This window comes from Gossypium hirsutum, chromosome A13 (genome assembly GCF_007990345.1).
Source record: "Gossypium hirsutum isolate 1008001.06 chromosome A13, Gossypium_hirsutum_v2.1, whole genome shotgun sequence".
NCBI classification, from domain to species: domain Eukaryota; kingdom Viridiplantae; phylum Streptophyta; class Magnoliopsida; order Malvales; family Malvaceae; genus Gossypium; species Gossypium hirsutum.
This window is the reverse complement of record NC_053436.1, coordinates 43,013,069-43,033,739: the sequence shown is the minus strand read 5'-3', so window position 1 is coordinate 43,033,739 and position 20,671 is coordinate 43,013,069. Positions and strand designations below refer to the sequence as shown.

At 37.9% G+C, this 20,671-nt stretch overlaps 1 protein-coding gene across 1 annotated transcript; it reads left to right on the top strand.

The window, feature by feature from the left end:
• The first annotated feature begins 2,176 nt into the window (after window positions 1-2,176).
• LOC107894594 (indole-3-acetic acid-induced protein ARG7) lies at window positions 2,177-2,671 on the top strand. Its single transcript, XM_016819851.1, has 2 exons — window positions 2,177-2,346; window positions 2,401-2,671. Exons 1-2 carry the CDS (start codon window positions 2,177-2,179, stop codon window positions 2,669-2,671), a joined length of 441 nt encoding a protein of 146 aa, XP_016675340.1.
• The last annotated feature ends 18,000 nt before the right edge of the window (window positions 2,672-20,671 follow it).

Genomic DNA, 20,671 nt, shown 5'->3' with positions numbered 1-20,671 from the left:
CTGGTTCTTTACTAGTGCCTTAAATCTACTGAAGGCATCAAACACCTCATACTTCTATTTCAAGAAGTAGACCCAGAAAAACCTAGTTAGATCATCTATGAACAACACAAAGTACTTGCTGTCATTCAGAGAAGAAGTCTTCATTGGTCCACAGACATCAGAGTGGAGTAGCTCAAGCTTGTTTCGAGCTCTCCATACCATGTTAGCTGGAAAAGGCAATCTGGCCTGCTTGCCAAGTTGACAAATTTCACACAGTGTCTTTTACTTCAACTTTTGACATATCATCCACCATATTCATTTTATGCAGCAGATCAAGTGATCTGTAGTTGACATGACCTAGTCTCTTATGCCAAAGGCCAGTACTATCAACAAGGCTAGTGTAAGCCTTCTTTTCAAGCTGATTCATGTTAAGCATGAAGCACTTATCAGCCATAGCTACTGATACCAACTCCTGCCCTTGTGTATCTTAACAATACAGGCACCATTCTCAAAGATCAGTGAATACCCTTTCTCTACTAGTTATCCAACACTAAGTATATTCTGATCTATATCAGGCACATAAAGCACATCTGAAATAACCTTGTTACCTGAGCCAGTGTTGATCACCACATTGCCCTTGCCTTTAGCTTCAATTAAATCTCCATTGCCAATTCTGACTTTTGAAGCATAGCTTCTATCTAGATCTCTGAACAAACCTTCATCAGCAGACATATGATGTGTACAGCCACTATCCACTAGCCAGTTGGATTTGACTTTGCTTGAGGATACAAAATAGGAGGCTGTGAAGACATGCTCCTCTTGAGCTTGAAAGTCCTCAACAACCTAAGCTTGAATTTGCTACTGAATTGGTGCCTTCCCTTTGTTCTTGCACACCTTCTCAACATGGCCAAGCTGTTTGTAGCTTCTGTATTAGATGTCTGGCCTATACCAGTAATATTTCTCCAAGTGTGTGGTCTTCTTGCAGTGGACACAAGGTGGAAACATTCTCTTGCCTGAATCTCTCCTTAATTTATCCCTCTTATCGAGCCAAGGCTTCTTTCCTTTCTGGCTTGAACTGGAGCTCTCTTTGGCCTTTGCTTGGAAGGTTCCTTCAGGATGTTCTTCCTGCCTATTGGCCCTTCTTTGCTCTAATGCATAAAGGGAGTTCACCAATTCAAACAAAGAAATGGTTTTCAAGTCCCTTGAGTCCTTGAGTGATGAGATTTTGGACTCAAATCTCTCAGGAAGAGTGGTGATTACCTTTTCAACAACCTTGCTATCACTAAAATCTTCACCAAGCAACCTCATGCTATTGACACTGGCCATGATCATGTCTGAGTATTGCTTAGTGTTCTCTGATTCCTTCATCTTCAGGTTCTCAAAGTCTCTCCTTAAGTTGATTAATTGTTACTGCCTAGTCTTATCCAACCCCATGAACACCTCCTTTAGCCTTTCCCATGCTTCCTCAGGTGTGCTGCAAGCCATGATTCGAGTGAAGATTACATCTGTTACTCCATTTTGCAAGCAAGCTTAGGCTTTGTGCTTCTTTGTACTTTCTTCAACATGCTGCTTTATTTGAGCAATCGTGGGATTAGCCCTCAATGGTGGTGGTTCGATGTCATTTTCAATTACACTCCACAGATCTTGTGCTTGAAGGTATGTCTTCATCTTGACTACCCAAATGTGGTAGTTCTCACTAGCAAACACTGGAGGTGGAGGTGGAGTGAAACTCATCCTGCTGAAACAGGCTCAACAGCTTCAAAGTTTTACTTCTCGAGCTTTTGTTTTCTCAAATGAAACAACCAACAACAGAGGCCCTCAAAGACTTAGGCTCTGATTGTCCCTTCCCATTGGAATAATGGCAGCAACTTAAACATGAATCAAAACAAAAACAAAAGCCAAGAAGGAACCAAAGCAAAACAAAATAAGAAAAAGTTTGAAACTTGAAAGAATGTAACCGGATAATCATTTTCATTTAATGAAATCAAAATATATGTGAAGGTTACATGAAATTAGACAGTTACCTGACAATGTAACTGCTCCAGCAAATACACAACTAATACAAGTTAAATTTCAAACTAAAGCTAGCTAATACATCAGCCATTACATCAAGTACAAATCAAAAACTAATCCTACTAACTTTGATTACAAGTTACAAGCTAACTAAGCAAGTTACATTTGAACAAAATGAAACAAAATGGACCAAACAAGCTATTACACTCGTTTCTACTCCATTGCTGGTCTGCTTGTTGAGCTGCTGGTCACATGTTGCATTGCAGGCCAACGCTCAACACTTCCTCACTCATTCAACATACCCCACTTGATAGACCAACATTTCCCTCGTAAAAGTTACATCTTTATATACAGGTAATGATAACATTTATCTTCACATTCTCAATTACTAAACTTCTTCCTTTCTAGAGGCACAAATCCATCAAAAACAAAGAAAACTATGGCTATCCACCTCCATCGTATTGTTAGTGTTAATAAAGTTCCCAAAGGATACTTTGCAGTTTATGTTGGAGAAAATCAGAAGCGGTTTGTGATACCAGTCTCATTCTTGAATCAGCTACAGTTTCAGAAGTTGCTAGGCTTATCAGAAGAAGAGTTCGGATATAGTCATTCTACTAGGGGTCTCACAATTCCCTGCAATGAAGACATGTTTCTTCAAGTTACCTTTTGCTTGAATTGATTTTCAAAGAATTAACACTAATCTCTCCCTATACAATTTTGCAAAGAAAACATCAACAATACCATGTAGACACTTTTTCCCATCCTTCTCCCTTAGGGAGCAGATATGCATCTCCCTAAGTGGAAAATTAGAGATGGTGGTTACTGTAACTTTTCTATCAAAATGATGGCATGTAACGTATCATTCAATTGAAGATTTTGTTTCTTTTCTGAATTTTCGACGCTCCATTGTTCTTGTTTGATATTTAATTCTACCTTACATGATCTATCTTGATCTAAAATTACTTCTTGCTACCACTTTTCTTGTGCGTATTATCAGTAGGAGTCAAAAAAAATCAAATCTGTCCATAATTTACTGAGTCTGGAGATTCAGGCCATCCTTTAGCAAGGGACCAAGTCCTTTAATTCAGTGTGAGGTGAGAAAATTAAAGTGACAAGAAAATGTGACTACTAAATCATTTAATTAAACTTTAATTCAGGATTTTAATCCCTGAAAATTGTGTAAACTTGTTTTTTGTTCAAGTAAATTCAAAGAAAGGAATAAGTAAATAGTCAATTACTTTTATCTTGAAGTGATTTACTTTCTTTTTTATACTTTTCAGTCATTCAACACACACAAATATATGTTTTTAAGTTCTCTTATATTTTTATAAGTTACTGGATTTGATCATTCTAGGAGCAATATCACATGTTTAGGGGCTTAATGTTGCGCTTAAATCATTTACTCCTTTGGATTAGGCCACAGTTCTTATCATCACTCCTCCAAGATGTTTTAAGCAGCATTGGCTTCCTCGTTCTTGTGTCTAGCAATGATGAAAATAAACAGGGCAGGGATTGCAACTACTTGAGAGTTGACAGTTATTTAGACTATAAAGTCCTCTTATCTTAATGATACTTGAAGATTTATTTGTCTAATCCATGGATCTCTTGTGATTCTAGAGGATTAGCAATAACCATAAAATTACAAGGTTGTTTCGTGCTTTAGTTTAATCAATCATCCCTTAAAAATCAAGGATCAACTGACCAAGTTCTTTAGGTCTTCCTTGTTGAATGCACCATACAAAGTCACATGGACTGCTAACTTGTTTGTTTATGTGTTCAAGCAAACATGTAGGACCTTACTTATCGATTGATAGTTGCTAGTGGAAATTATCATTTTGATATTTTTCTGGTCTGTACTTCATTGTATTTCATCCGTATGATCTGCTAAGTGTTTATTAAGTGAAGTCATCATCATCTAGCCTTGATTCAATGATATTAGTATTTCAAATGGGCCACTTTTGTTGGTTTCATTAAATGGTGAGCTCTAAGGTACCAAACTTGTCGAAATATTATGATCTGTTGGGATGCAAGGCCATGTGATTCCTCCAAATACATGTCTCCAAACCATTCACTCTTCACCACTCAATTAGCCTAAGACTGCTGAACCTACACCATTTGCTCTTTATAAATACAGATTCTGATGGATAGCTTCACCCAGCGCCAAAGCCTTTCCTAGGAGGTTCTCTAAGTTACTCACATTTCCTTGTCCTAACCATCTCACAAAAAAGCCATCAGTTTTCACCTGCCAAGAATTGTTAATGCTAAACCTAACATGAAACGGAGCCTTTCATCTTCGGAGACAACAATGGCGTCCAAAGGACACTTTGTTGTTTATGTTGGACAAGTTGATGAAAAGAAGTGATTTGCTGTTCCTATATCATTATTGAAGCATCCTTCATTCTAGAATTTGTTGATTCAAGCTAAGAAGAATTTGGTTTCACTAACCCCAAGGGTGCATTGACAATCCATTATAGCGAAGAAGCTTTCATTGATCTCACTTGCAATCTGCAAAGTTCATGAGAAGAAATTTGCTAACAAAGAAGAGATTAATTGATCTTTAGCTCAGCTAAAACCTCCCAAATTTTAGTTTTAGGAAGCAAGTCAGTAAGGTGGATTGGTTTTTCCAATCCCATGCCCTTGTCAATGAAATTGATTTCTGTAACCAATATATAAATTTTTCAATGAAACATTCTTTTCATGAATCTTGTTTCTAATATTATGTGGATAATTTCAGCCAAAATCTAATTTCCAGTTCTGAAGCCTTTTGTTTTACATTCTGCCATCGATTATCACTTAACCTATGATCATTAACTCCTGATTAAGTATTATGGTTGGCATGTTATATTTGCCTAAACCAAAACATACAATATGAGAAAGTACTTTATGGCATTCTTTAGATAAAATATCAATTATCCTCGGTTTAGTGTATGGTTTCAATGCCAAAATTGCAATTATACAGAAATTGGAATGTTATTGCATTCTATTTTTAGTTGCGAAATCCAGGACAAAATATATACAATTCTATATTTAGAGTGTGTATGTATAATCCAGGATAGCATTTTACAGGTTTGCTTGCAACTAGTTGAGGATTTGGTTTATATATTTCAAAATTCTTTGTTTTCGTGGTTGCTGAAGAGCTGACTTAAAACACGAGAAAAAAAAAGAAAAAGAAAACAAATAAAAGTTTGAGGCCTGTTGTCTATATCTGGTGGCTACGGAGGATTATCCTAATACCATTCTTTACAGGATTGGTTACTACTTCTATTCAAATTCAACCAATGATGTCTTGAATATTGAGAAATTGAGGCTTTCCCCACATGAATTAAATAAATTGAACAATGCACATGGATTGGCAACTAGTTTTATTCTCTGTTCAAAAATGGTACAAACATCTCTGATGTATATAATTAGTCTTTGATTCTAATTATCAGCAAACATGTAGGGCTGTACATAGCGATTCCTTTTACTGGTCACCACTCTCAACTACTTATGATATGCTTAGTAATATCATTATCTTCAAAGCCAAGGTTGAACCATAGATAGTAATATTTTAAATGGGCAACTTATTTGGTTACATTGAGGTAGATTTGCAACAAGATAAACTTAGGTACTAAATTTATCAAAATGTCACCATTAGTTTGGAGGCAATACTATGTGATTCCTCAAACCATGTCTTTTAAAGATTTTTCCATTGAAATTTCTTTTCCACTATCCATTCAACCTTAGTTTCCACAAACCATTTCTAATCCTCTCTCTATAAATACACATTCTAAGAACAACTTCCTGTTAAAGAGTGGCAACAAACAGCATATGTACGTTATCCGGATGAAATACAACAACATGCAAAAGTACCATATGTTATCCGGATGAAGTACGTTTTTTGTAATAGGAGACCTATATCTGTATTTGATCTGACAACATTTTTCCTGGATAAAGTTTAGTCAACCTAAGAAGCTTTAGACAGTCAGCAGGTTACTATTGAATTGTTTTTGTGAAAGTTACTTTTTAGAAAATTTATTGCTCTTTCAATGTAATAGTTTAATATATGTACATTTTATCTTTAAACAATTTGATGAATGAGAGAAGTTAACTTTAGTTTCTCCTTCAACATTTGTTTTGCTCCGTTTTTTATCTTTCATCACAAATTTCAGTTCTTTTGTTTTGTTTTGTGATTAAAAACTCAACAAATGGTATCAGAGCCTGTTGTCTTTAAGGGCCTTGGTTGTGTGTTGTTTGTGAGAGACTAGTGTTTGAAAGAAAAGAAACAGAAGTTGTTTTTGTTGGCATGTTTGGTTGCTGCAAAGATGAGTTTTTCACCACCACCACCACCACCACCACTTGTTTTTGCTTGTGAAAACTACAACATTTGGGCTGTAAAAATGAAGACATATCTGCAGGCACATGACCTATGGAATGTTGCTCTAAATGACACAGAGCTACCTCCCTTGAGAGCTAATCCGACCATAGCTCAAATCAGGCAGCATAGTGAGGACACTACCAAGAAGTACAAGGCCATGTTGTGCCTTCAGAGTGGAGTTTCAGATGTCATCTTCACAAGGATAATGGCTTGTGACACTCTAAAGCAGGCCTGCGACAAACTCAAGGAGGAGTTTCAGAGGTCAGACAAGACTAGGCAGAACAATTGATAAACTTGAGAAAGGAGTTCGAAAATCTGAGAATGAATGACTCAGAGACCATCAAGCAGTATGCTGACAGGATTATGGCCACAGTCAACAACATAAAACTACTTGGAGATGAGTCTAGTGACCAAAGGGTGGTTGAGAAAGTCATAACAACCTTACTAGAGAAGTATGAATAAAAAATTCTTCTTTTGAAGACTCGAGAGACCTATCAGCCATTCCCTTGACAGAGTTGATAAATGCTCTCTATGCACAAGAGCAAAGAAGAGTAAACAGAATGGAGGAGCACTCTGAGGGAGCTTTTCAGGCCAGGAGTAGAGAAAACTCAAGCTCAAGCTCAAGTTACAAAGGCAAGAAGCTTTGGCTAGAAAAGAAAGAGAAAGGCAAGAAAGATGGTGCCAAAAAGAAGTTTCCACCTTGTGCTCATTGCAAGAAGACTACTCACCTTGAAAAATACTGCTGGTACAGGCCTCACATTCAGTGTAGAGGCTGCAAGCAACTTGGCCACATTGAGAAAGTTTGTAAGAACAAAGTAAGAGCACAACCACAACACCAGAACCAAGCTCAGGATATTGAGGATGTTGAAGCACAAGAATAGCATGTCTTCACAGCTTCTTGTTTTGCAAGCTCAAGCAAGGTCAGCAAGATATGGCTAATTGATAGTGGATGTACACACCATATGGCTTCAGACAAAAGCATGTTCAAGGAGCTAGACACCACCTTTGTGTCCAAAGTCAGAATAGGAAATGGTGAGCTCATAGAGGCCAAAGGCAAAGGCAAGACTGTGATTGGCACAAAGTCAGGTAACAAAACCATTTCTGAGGTTCTCTATGTACTTGACATTGACCAAAATTTGCTGAGTGTTGGTCAACTATTGGAGAAGGGGTATTCTCTCTTTTTTGAAAGGAAGGCTTGTGTGATCAAATATGCTGTTGATCAAGTGTTAGGAACAGTAGCCATGAATGATTGAAGCTTCACTTTAGATGTGAATCAGCTAGAACCAAAGACATATATGGCTCAGGCTGATGAATCAAGTTTGTGGCATAAGAGAATAGGGCATGTGAATAATAAGTCACTAAGCTTACTGCAAAAAATGAGCTTAGTTGAAGACATGTCCAGGATCGAGCTCAAGAATGATGTATGTAAGGTTTGTCAACTTGGCAAGCAAACCAGAATGCCTTTTCCTATCAACAAAGCTTGGAGAGCTCAAGAGAGGCTCCAACTGGTTCATACAGACACTTGTGGACCTATGAAGACCACCTCTTTGAATGGAAACAAGTACTTTGCACTATTCATTGATGATTGCACCAAATTTTGTTGGGTGAGCTTCTTGAAACAAAAGTCAAATGTGGCTGAATTTCTTTGCAAATTCAAGGAATCGGCTGAGAACCAAGCCAGTTGTAAGCTGAAGTTGATAAAATCAGATAATGAAACTGAGTATGTGTCTCAGAGGTTTCAAAAGATTTGTGATGAAAGTGGGATTCAACACCAATTGACAACCAGTTACACACTACAGCAAAATGGTGTCTGTGAGAGGAAGAATAGGACAGTCCTCGATATGGCCAGGTGCCTTCTATTTGAGGCCAATATGCCTAACAATTTTTGGGCTGAGGCTGTAAACACATCTGTCTACTTGTTGAATAGGCTACCAACTAATACAGTTAGGGGTAAAACACCCTTTGAAGCTTGGTTTGGACAAAAACCAATTGTTTCACACTTGAAAGTGTTTGGTTGCTTGTGCTATGTATTAGTGCTAGCTGAAAAAAGAACCAAGCTCGAGAAGAAGTCCATGCCAGGAGTGTTTGTTGGCTATAGCAACGTGAAAAAGGGATACAGGGTCTTTGATCCATTGACCAAAAAGATTGTAGTGAGCAAGGATGTGAAGTTTAATGAAGCAAGCTACTGGAAATGGGATGGAACTAATGCAAGTTTACTTGAGGAGGACCAAAATGATCTTGACCTATAGCATGCTGAGATTGAAGCTGAAGCTGAAGGTGATTATGATGATGTACCTGTTAAAGGCACTAGAACACTAGCAGACATCTATGAAAGATGTCATGTAACCATGGTTGAGCCTTCCTGCTATGATGAAGCCTCAAGAGAGAGCTACTGGCAAGAAGTTATGGAAGCTGAACTGAGGATGATCCATAAGAATGATACTTGGGAGCTGGTTGATAGGCCAGCAAATAGAAAGGTCATTGGTGTCAAATGGGTGTTCAGGACCAAGAACAATGTAGATCGGCCACTGAACAAACATAAGGCTAGGCTAGGTGTGAAGGGGTACAGTCAGCAGTAAGGAGTTGATTTCTTTGAAACATTTGCACCTGTTGCAACGCTAGATACCATAAGGCTATTATTTGCCTTGGCTGCTTAGAAGTAATGGAAAGTCCATCAATTAGATGTCAAATCAGCATTTCTGAATGGATTTCTCAAGGAAGAAATCTTCATAGAATGACCTAATGGATTTAAGGTTGTTGGTGAAGAACACAACGTCTACAAGCTCAAAAAGGCTTTGTATGGCCTAAAGCAGGCTCCTAGGGCCTGGTATGACAGGATTGATGCATACCTGTCAAGGTTGGGATTCGAGAAGAGTATTAGTGAGCCTACACCCTATGTGAAGAAGGCTGAGAAAGAAACCTTGTTGATAGTCTCACTTTATGTGGATAACTTATTAGTTACTAGTTGCAGAAGTAAGTTGATTGAGGATTTTAAGAAGCAGATGCAAGATGTGTTCGAGATGACTGATCTTGGTTTAATGACCTACTTCCTTAGTATGGAAGTGAATCAGAATGAGCATGGCATTTTCATAAGTCAGCAAGCATTTGCACTGAAAGTTCTAAGCAAATTAAGCATGTCAAAGTGCAAGCCTACTAGCACTCCCGTTGCACTAGGAGAGAAACTGTCAAGCACCAGTAAGCATGATTGAGTAGATGAAAAGGGGTACAGGAGTTTGGTTGGTTGCCTACTCTATCTAACAGCAACAAGGCCAGATATTATGTATGCTATTAGCCTTCTCCTCGAGGTTCATGCATTGCTGCAACACAGCTCATTTCAAGGCTGCTAAAAGAATATTAAGGTATGTTAAAGGAACCTTAGGCTATGGTGTGATGTTTGAGAAAGCTGAAGAATTGAAGCTGGTTGGTTATTTAGATAGTGATTGGGCTGGCTCAGTTGATGATATGAAGAGCACATAAGGATATTTCTTCACTCTAGGTTCAGGAGTTTTCAGCTGGAGTTCAAAGAAACAACAGACAGTAGCTCAGTCCACTGCAGAGGCTGAATGTATTGCAGCTGCTACTGCTATTAATAAAGCAATTTGGCTTAGAAAGCTGTTGGATGATTTGAATGCTAGTTAAACAGAAGCAACAAAGATTAAGGTAGACAATCAGTCAGCTGTTGCAATAGCCAAGAACCCTGTGTTCCATGGCAAAATAAAGCATTTCAAGATCAGATATCTCTTTGTGAGGGAAGCAGAATTGACTAAGGAAATCAACTTGGTCCATTGTTGTTCGAGGGATCAGCTTGCTGATATTTTGACCAAGCCATTGGTTTCTACAAGGTTCGAGTGTTTAAGGAAGGAAATTGGAATTTGCTGTTTTGTAGCCAAGGAAGAGTGTTAAAGAGTGGCAACAAACAGCATATGTACGTTATCCAGATGAAATCAACAACATGCAAAAGTACCATATGTTATCCGGATGAAGGATGTTTTTTGTAATAGGAGACCTATATCTGTATTTGATCTGATAACTTTTTTCCTGGATAAAGTTTAGTCAACCTAAGCAGCTTTAGACAGTCAGCATGTTACTATTGAACTATTTTTGTGCAAGTTACTTTTCAGAAAATTTATTGCTCTTTTAATGTAATAGTTTAATATATGTACATTTTATCTTTAAACAATTTGATGAATGAGAGAAGTCAACTTTAGTTTCTCCTTCAACATCTGTTTTGCTCCATTTTTCATCTTTCATCACAAATTTCAGTTCTTTTGTTTTGTTTTGTGATTAAAAACTCAACACTTCCCCACTGCCAAAGCCTTCCCAGCCGAGCCAGTTACATTTTTTCCAGCTACTACACCTAAGAAGAGTCTATATTCACTGGGAAATCATGGGGTTTCGCTTGCCAAGATTTGTTAAAGCTAAGAGTCTAAAACAAACTCTTTCTTTTTCAGAGAAGACAGTGGTGCCCAAAGGCCACATTGTTGTTTATGTGGGAGAAACTGATGAAAAGTAGAGATTCATTTCCCCAATTTCATTTCTAAACCATCCTTTCTTCCAAAAGTTGTTTAGTGAAGCTGAAGAAGAATACGAATTCAATCATCCAATGAGAGCTCTAACAATCCCCTGCAGTGAAGAAGCCTTCCTTGATCTGATTGGCAGTTTCCAAAGCTCATGAAAGTTGGATTTGAAAATGGCTAACCAAGCAAACATTAACTCTCTTCAACTCAACAGACAAATGCAAGTATTTTTTTTACTTAGGAAGCAAGTGTAATTGGTGGATTGTTTTATGCTATCCCATGCTCTTGTGAACTTCATTTATTTTTTGTAATCACTCTATAAATGAAAAGAGAAACAAAAATTCTTTTTATCCAACATATTCTTGTCATTGATATTTTTACTTTGACTAGTTTTATATCACATCTAATTTATGCTCGTAGGTGAATGATATAATTTACCAGACATATTCTTGTCATTGATATTTTTGGTTTGACTAGTTTTATGCTTCCACTTCAACATTACAAATTAGAAAATAGACAATCCAAGGTGAGGAAAAATTGGTAGGTGACAGTTTATGCTAGATGTAGATGTAAAACTACATAACTTAAGGCAAAGGGAAAGTTTGGTCTTTGATGTGGATCTTTATTGAAGAAGTATTAACACCTTCATTAACCTATGTTCTATCTTGGTTATAAAATTGCGGTTGTAAATTAAGGCTAACTACTAAAGTAAAAAAGAGAAATGCATACGGATGAATCACTTTGATAAGCTATATACCTAAAACGCTTGAAGTTGTAAATCCTAAACAAGGGCACCAGTTGTAGTAAGTGCCTATGAGCATGACATTGGTCATGAGATTGTCTTAAAATTATTCAGAAAGATCAGAGACCGAAAAATAGTATTATTATCCAATCTATTGATAGACATTTTTATAGTCAAATTAGAAGAGAAAGGTAGAAGAAAAGATATAAGAGAGGGAAAAGAAACCCTTGTAGTCAAGAAGCTTTCATTGATCTCACTTTCAGTCTGCAAAGCTCATGAGAAGAAATGATGTGAAAATTGGGTAACCAAGCAGAGATTGATTGATATTTAGCTCAACTAACACCTCACATTTTTATATGTAGGAAGCAAGTGTATAAAGTGGATTGTTTCTCGCAACCCCATGCCCTTGCCAACTAAATTAAATGTTGCAACCAATACATAAATTAATGCTAAATTTCTTTCAGAGAAGAAGCTCTTATGTTTCATGAATTTGTCAAAATCTAATTTCCAAGTTCTGAAGCCTTTCATTTCACATGCTGGCCCATCGTTTATGACCTAACCTATGATCTGCCACTCTTGATTAAAAAGGGTTCTAGGCATTTACAAGACCTATTTGCACAGAAGTTCAACTTATTTCATTATAAAAGTTCTCATTTTAGGACTATTGCAGTTCATACCTATTTCTTTGCTTTCATAGGTTTCTACTGTGATGGCATGATATTGGCCTAGACAGGAGCATACAAGGTGAGGAAGTACTTAAAACTACATTTCCTATGAACTTCATGCATATAACATGCACTTGTTTCTCACCTTCCTTTAGACCTCTTTGCTGGCAAGCTGGCACACTTCAGATAAAATCTAGGACATGATGTATACAAATTCTATGTTTCGACACTAAATTAAGCAAGGCTTGCACTACTAGAAACTAGTTGAGGATTGGCTTTTATATTTAGACTAGAAAACTCTCTGTTCCCTTTGTTGCACATGGTAGCTAAGTAGCATGTATATTTTAGTTCAAGTTTACTGTAATTGATTGGTCTTTGTGAAAAGAGTTCAGATGCTATGCCTATAACCTATGTTAGATGCTCTCTTTTTTTTCTTTTTGCATTCTTTTTGTTGTCCATGAATAAATCATTTAACAAATCAATATTCAGGTCAACTAAAATGAAAGATTTTTCTTCTAATCCATCGATCTCTGTAGTCTATTTTTGGTGACAATGGAGGATTATCTTAATATCATTCTTTACAAGACTGGTTAGTGCTTCTATTCAATTTCAACCAATGATGTCTTGAATATTTAGAAATTGAGGTTTTCTTCACTTTTGAAAGCACAAATTGAACAATGCACATGGATTGGAAACTAGTTTCATTCTCTGTTCAACACAGACATAGAACAAATGGTACAAGCATCTCTGACATACATTATTAGTCTTTAATTCTAATTATCAACAAACATGTAGGGCTTCGCGTACAAATTCCTTTTACTGCTCACCACTCTCAACTTCATGTGATATGCCTAGTAATGTCATTATCTTCTAAGCCATAATTGAACCATATATAGTATTTCAAATGGGAAACTTATTTGGTTACATTGAATGTTCAGTTATGGTATATTTGCAACAAGATAAATTTAGGTACCAAATTTGTCCAAATGTTATTATTAATTGGGAGGCAATACCGTAAGATTCCTCAAACCATATGTCTTTTAACTATTTTTCCATTGAAATTTCTTTTCCACCACACATTCAGCCTCAGTTTGCCATAAACCATTTCTAATCCTCTCTCCATAAATACACTATTTAAGAACAACTTCCCCACTGCCAAAGCCTTAGTTTAAATTACTAGGCATGTCACATGGATGAGATAGCATGTGGTTGAGAGTGGTGATCGGCAAAATGAGTTGGTACGCGAAGCCCCACATGTTTTCTAATAATTAGAACCAGAGGCTAATAATATACATCAGAGATGCTTATACCATTTGTTCTATGTTTGTGTTGAACACAAAATGAAACTAGTTGCCAATCCATGCATTGTTTAATTTATGGTTTCAATAAGTGGGGAAGCCTCAATTTCTCAATATTCAAGAGATCATTGGTTGAATAGAAGCACTTACCAGTCTTGTAAACAATGAGATTAGGATAATCCTCCATAGTCACCAAAAATAGACTATAGGTATCTATGGATTAGACAAAAAAAAACTCATTTTAGTTGACCAGACTTTAAAGTCAACTTTTGAACTACTATGGGGACAAAGAGCTTTCTAGTCCAAATAAAAAAGCCAATCCTTAACTAGTTTCTAGTAGTACAAACCTTTCTTAACTTAGTGTCAGAATATAGAGGTTGTGTACATCATGTCCTGGATTTCATCTGAAGTGTGCCAGACTGCCAGCAAACGGGTCTAAAGGAAACGTAGTCTGAAGTATCTTTTCATCATGTATACTCCTGTCTAGCACAATATCATGCCATCACTGTAAAAACATAGGAAAGCAAAGAAATAGGTCTCAACCGCAATGTTCCTGAAATGAGAACTTTTTTTAAGAAAATAAGTCCAATTTCTGAGCAAATCGATCTTGTTAATGCATGGAATCCTTTTTAATCAGGAGTGAGATATCATATGTTAAGTCATGAAATTAGATTTTTGGCCGAAATTATCACCACAACATCATAGACAAAATTCATAAAAAGAAAGAGCTTCTTCTTCTAAAAAAATTGCATTAATTTATGTCTTGGTTACAATAATTAAATTAATTAACAAGGGCATGGGATGCAGAAAAAAATCCACCTTGTGCACTTGTTTCCTATTCCTAAAAAAAAAATTTGGGAGGTGTCAGCCCGTTGAGCTAAATATTAGTCAACCTCTACTTGGTTAGCCAATTTCTTCTCATGAGTTTTGTAGATTGCAAGTGAGGTCAATGAAAGCTTCTTCGCTGCAAGGGATTGTCAAAGCACCCATAGGATGATTTAAACCAAACTCTTTTCTAGCTTGACTCAACAAATTCTGGAATGAAAGATGCTTCACGAATGAGAGTGGAACAACAAATCTCTTCTTTTCTGCTTCTCCAACATAAACACCAAAGTGGCCTTTGGGCATTACTATCGTCTCCGATGACGAAAGACTCAGTTTCAGACTTGGCTTATGTAACACCCCGAACCCGAAACCGACACCGGAGTCGAACACGAGGTGTTAACTGACTTTAACCCCTTATAAAATTTATTTTCCAGACACTGCCCAATCTGTGTACTAGTCGTTTTAAAAATCATATCTTGAGTTTCGTAACTCGAAAATCAGTTTCGTAATTTTTCCCAGAAACTAGACTCATGTGCCCATCTATGTATTTTTTTTCTAGAATTTTTGGTCGGGCCAATTAGTCCAGTTTATTAGTCAAAGTCTCCCATGTTGCAGGGGTCGACTACACTGACCTTTGCCCATTACGACTTGGATATCTCCCTGCACGGGGCTTCAATACTGATGCCGTTTGTTTCTATGAAAAATAGACTCAGAGAGGAATCTATACATATATGGTACGACCCCTAATTATCTCTGGTTAATTTATAATGAATTTCCAAAGTCGGACAAGGGAATCCAGAAACCGTTCTGGCCCTGTCCCACAAAAGTCTGATTATCTCTTAATATACTGCCCATATGATCTTTTCGTTACTTCCTCATGAAAACAGACTCATCGAGCTTCGATTACATAATTTATTCATCAATTAATTCCACTCCTACTATTTTTAGTGATTTTTCAATCTCATGACACTGCTGCTGCCAGCATCTGTTACGAAAGTAACTAGGTCCATTTCATGCCTACCCTTGATCCAACTCAATCGAACATTCGTGCCATTTTCGCATGGCTTAAAGTTTACATGCCAAAGTTCAAACACAACGTAATAGCTTATACATGCCAAAATGTTCTTCTAAGCCAACTAAGAAGAAAGTACCAAAACTTGCTATCCGGTGTGATGACTTCGATGACGGCCTGACCCCGCAAAAATAGATGAGTCCAAGCAACCTATAATGGGTGACAAGGAAACACCGAGTGAGTTTATAACTCAGTAAGTCATAAGCAATGCACTACCATCCATCAATAACATTATCACAAGAGGAAACAAAGTGGAACGAGACAATTTACTCCATCCATACCGAACCATACCATAGTTCCTCCAACCTATCGATTCAGTTTCATATCAATTCATGCATTCACATTCCATATACTCATCAATAGGACATTGAAGCATTTTCATAAATCAATTTATTTTCGTTACAATCAAACGACTAAACGGCCTTTCACCCATCCTACGATAAATTTTATGTACGTGACTTCAAATATATTTGTCACATAGGTTCAAACTTACCGAGCTCAACACCAAGTATAAGCATAGCACCTATTAGCCATGTACTCAAGACACTTACCCGATCCGCTGTCCGCGATCGACTCAATAGTGTCGCACACATAGTGTCCATAATGATTCACGAATGTATATTGAGCCCGCACACTCAGTGCTATATAGTCAACTCGCACACTTAGTGCTACGTAATCAAATCGCACACTTAGTGCTACATAATTAATCTCGCACACTTAGTGCCGCATGGTCAATTCGCACACTTAGTGCATCATATTCATTTCGCACACTTAGTGCAACATAGTCAAATCGCACACTTAGTGCTGTACAATTTAATCCCGCGCACTTAGCGCCAATCTCATGGTCATAAATGGTCATACCCGCACGTTTAGTGCCGAGATCAACAACTCAGTACATCTTACCTCTTTTCTTTTCATTCAACAATTTCATCATCACATACGTACATGCATATATATATGTATATTTATTCATTCCATTCAGCATCAATACATAAACATTATGACCATTTGAAATAATACCAACTACATGCTTGATGACTTACCTTGTGTTGGGTAAGACGGTTCCAACTCGGCTACTCAGTGATCTTTTCTTTGCCTTTGCTTGATTCTCCTCCTTTAGCTCCTTGAGCTTAATCAATAATTCACTAGTTTAACCATCTTGTTAAACATTCATAATTCAATTACACATGCTTATGTATGTTTGTATATTCGGCAACCATCCTCACTAATTACTCATGTTGATGGCCGAATGGATGTATGTGTGTACAATGTCAACTATAACATCATGTAATTCCACATATGACTACATTTCTTATGTTCCACATCTTAATGCCCATTATACATAATCAAATTTAACATCATCTATATACTTACTCATATGGCCGAATATACATACCCCCATATAATATCATTTTCATTCCATTTAACACTTAATTTCCACCACATAAACACTTGGCCGATTTCGCTAGCACACAAGCCTATGACCGAATGTCCTTGACCTCTAGTCACCTAGATTTTTATTCTTTAAGCCTCATCCAACTCATATTTTTCATTGACAACCTCCTTAACTTCAATTTATTCACATCTTTAATCATGCTACATTCGACCATTATTTAACAATAATTCATGCATCCTTTTTATTAAACACTCAAAATCAACCATCTTCATACCTCATCACCAAAGACATCAAAATACCAACCAAGAATGTAACATTCATGGCCGAATATCATCTCCATCAATTAACAAAATTTGAACCATGGCTAGGTAGATTTTCACTTACAACTTAAAATATACATGAATCTCAAAGAATAATATCAAACATACCTTAGTCTAGCAAACCACCATAGCCGATTTTCTCAAGCTTTTCCCCTTCCTTTCTTTCCTCTATTCGGCCAAGGATGTTCAAGAATGAACACTTTTTTTTTTGTTTTCTTTCTTCAATTCACGGCAACAAGGGGGTATGGATGAGACCATGTTATTTTTTTTTCATCACCCTTCCTTTCATTATTTAATCACCATGCTCATTATTTTATTTTTCTTAGCATACATCACTAGCATAACATGTTGGTGACATGTTTCCACCCATAGCATGGCCAGCCACTATGCTTTAATTTGGCTAATTTGACATGCAAGGACAAACACTTTCCCACATATATTAATGGGCCACTTGAACACTTGCCTAGCATATTTCTAAATTGTCTCACATAAGTCCCTACTAATAAATTCCACATACACTGACCAAATTAAAGTATGGAACTATCACACAAGCATTTACGCACATCATAAACACAGAATATAATCTTTAATTATTTATAAGACTCGGTTTTGTGGTCCCGAAACCACTTCCCGACTAGGGTCAATTTTGGGCTGTCACAACTCTCCCTCACTTAAGAAATTTTCGTCCTCGAAAATCTTACCGGTAAATAGGTTTGGGTATCGTTCTTTCATCGAGCTCTCGGTTTCCCAAGTAGCTTCCTCGATCCCGTGTTTGAGCCATAACACCTTCACTAACGGAACCCTTTTGTTTCGCAACTCCTTCACTTCACGAGCTAGGATATGCATCGGCTCTTCTTCATAACTCATATCGGCTTGAATTTCAACCTCTGATGGGCTAATTATGTGCGATGGATCAGATCGATAGCGTCGAAGCATCGAAACATGAAAGACGTCGTGAATCTTTTCAAGCTCAGGGGGCAAAATCAATCTGTACGCAACCGGACCAACTCGTTCGGAGATTTCGTACGGCCCAATGAATCTCGGGCTCAACTTGCCCTTACGGCCAAACCTGAGTACCTTTTTCCACGGCGAAACTTTAAGGAACACTTTATCTCCCACCTGATATTCAATGTCCTTTCGTTTCAAATCCGCATACGATTTTTGACGATCTGCGGCTGCTTTCAGACTTTCACGGATTACCTTTACTTTCTAATCGGCATCTTTAATCAAATCAACTCCGAAAATTTTACTTTCACCGAGCTCGGTCCAAAACAATGGTGTACGGCATTTGCGACCGTACAAAGCCTCGTAAGGTGCCATCTTAATACTTGATTGAAAACTATTGTTGTAAGCGAATTCAATCAAAGGTACATACCGTTCCCATGAACCACTAAACTCAAGGATGCAGCATCTCAGCATATCCTCGAGTATCTGAATTATCCGCTCGGATTGACCATCGGTTTGGGGATGAAAAGCGGTGCTAAAATGCAGCTTGGTACCCAAAGCTTCTCGCAATTTCTTCCAAAATCGCGAGGTGAATCTCGGATCTCTATCCGACACGATAGAAATAGGTACTCCATGTAATCTCACAATCTGAGAAACATACAATTCGGCTAGTTTATCCAATGAAAGATCCGTACGCACGGGGATAAAGTGAGCCGACTTAGTCAGCCTATCAACAACAACCCAAATCGCATCCTTCTTACTTGCGGACAATGGCAGTCCGGACACAAAGTCCATTGTGACTCGGTCCCATTTCCACTCGGGTATCATGATCGGCTGAAGTAACCCTGAAGGCACTTGATGTTCCGCTTTCACTTGTTGACATATTAAACATCTCGAAACAAAGTCGGAGATGTCTCGTTTCATACCATGCCACCAAAACCGACGTTTCAAGTCGTTGTACATTTTCGTGCTCCCCGGGTGAATTGACATTCGGCTACAATGGGCTTCGTTCAGAATCATCGGAATGAGTTCCGAATTCCTTGGAACACACAAACGACTTCTAAACCTCAAACAACCATCATCATCAATCTGAAACTCCGATTCCTTGTTCGGAACACACTCAGCTCGTTTTGCAACCAATTCATCATCGACTTCCTGAGCTTCAAGAATTTGATGAGTCAATAATGGTTTGGCTTTTAACTCAGCTACTAACACATTGTCAGATAGAACAGACAAGTGTACATTCATCGCTCGCAAAGCAAACAGTGATTTCCGGCTTAAGGCGTCCGCAACCACATTAGCCTTTCCCGGGTGGTAATCAATGACAAGCTCGTAATCTTTCAACAACTCAAGCCAACGTCTTTGTCGCAGATTCAAGTCTCGTTGAGTCATCAAATATTTGAGACTTTTGTGATCCGAAAACACATGGCACTTCTCACCAAACAAATAATGTCGCCATATTTTCAATGCAAACACAATGGCGGCTAGTTCGAGATCATGGGTCAGCTAATTTCTCTCGTGTGGCTTTAATTGTCTTGACGCATAGGCCACAACTCGACCTTCTTGCATCAATACGCAACCCAACCCAAGTAGGGATGCGTCACTATAAATGACAAACTCTTTACCCGATTCGGGTTGCACCAAAATTGGAGCTTCAGTCAAATGAGTTTTCAGTTGATCGAAGCTTTTCTGACATTTCTCCGTCCATTCGAACTTAACATCCTTTTGAAGTAGCTTCGTCATTGGTGTGGCTATCATCGAGAAACCTTTGACAAATCGTCGGTAATAACCGGCGAGCCCTAGAAAGCTCCGGACTTCGATAACATTTCTCGGAGGCTTCCAGTTAAGTATGGCTAAAATTTTGCTCGGGTCAACTCGAATACCCGATGCGGATACCACATGACCCAAGAAGCTAACCTCTCTTAACTAGAACTCACACTTACTGAACTTAGCATATAACTGCTTATCCCGCAAAATTTGCAACACTTGCCTCAGATGCTCAGCATGTTCGGTCTCATCTCTTGAATAGACCAAGATGTCATCAATAAACACAACTACGAACCGATCCAAATACGGCCTGAAGATCCGATTCATCAAATCCATAAACACCGCAGGGGCATTAGTGAGCCCGAACGGCATCACTAAGAACTCGTAGTGACCGTACCTCATTCTGAAAGCAGTTTTGGGTACGTCCGAATCTCGAATCCGCAACTGATAATAACCCGATCTCAAATCTATCTTTGAAAACACCGATGCTCCCTTTAATTGATCGAACAGATCATCAATACGCGGTAACGGATACTTATTCTTTATCGTCACTTTATTCAGTTGGCGATAGTCAATGCACAACCTCATGGTTCCGTCCTTCTTTTTCACGAACAATACTGGTGCACCCCAAGGTGAGAAACTCGGTCGAGCGAAACCTCTATCCGTCAATTCTTGCAACTGAGCTTTCAACTCTTTTAACTCGGTTAGTGCCATACGATACGGAGCGATCGAAATTGGCGTAGTTCCAGGTACAAGCTCAATACCAAACTCTACC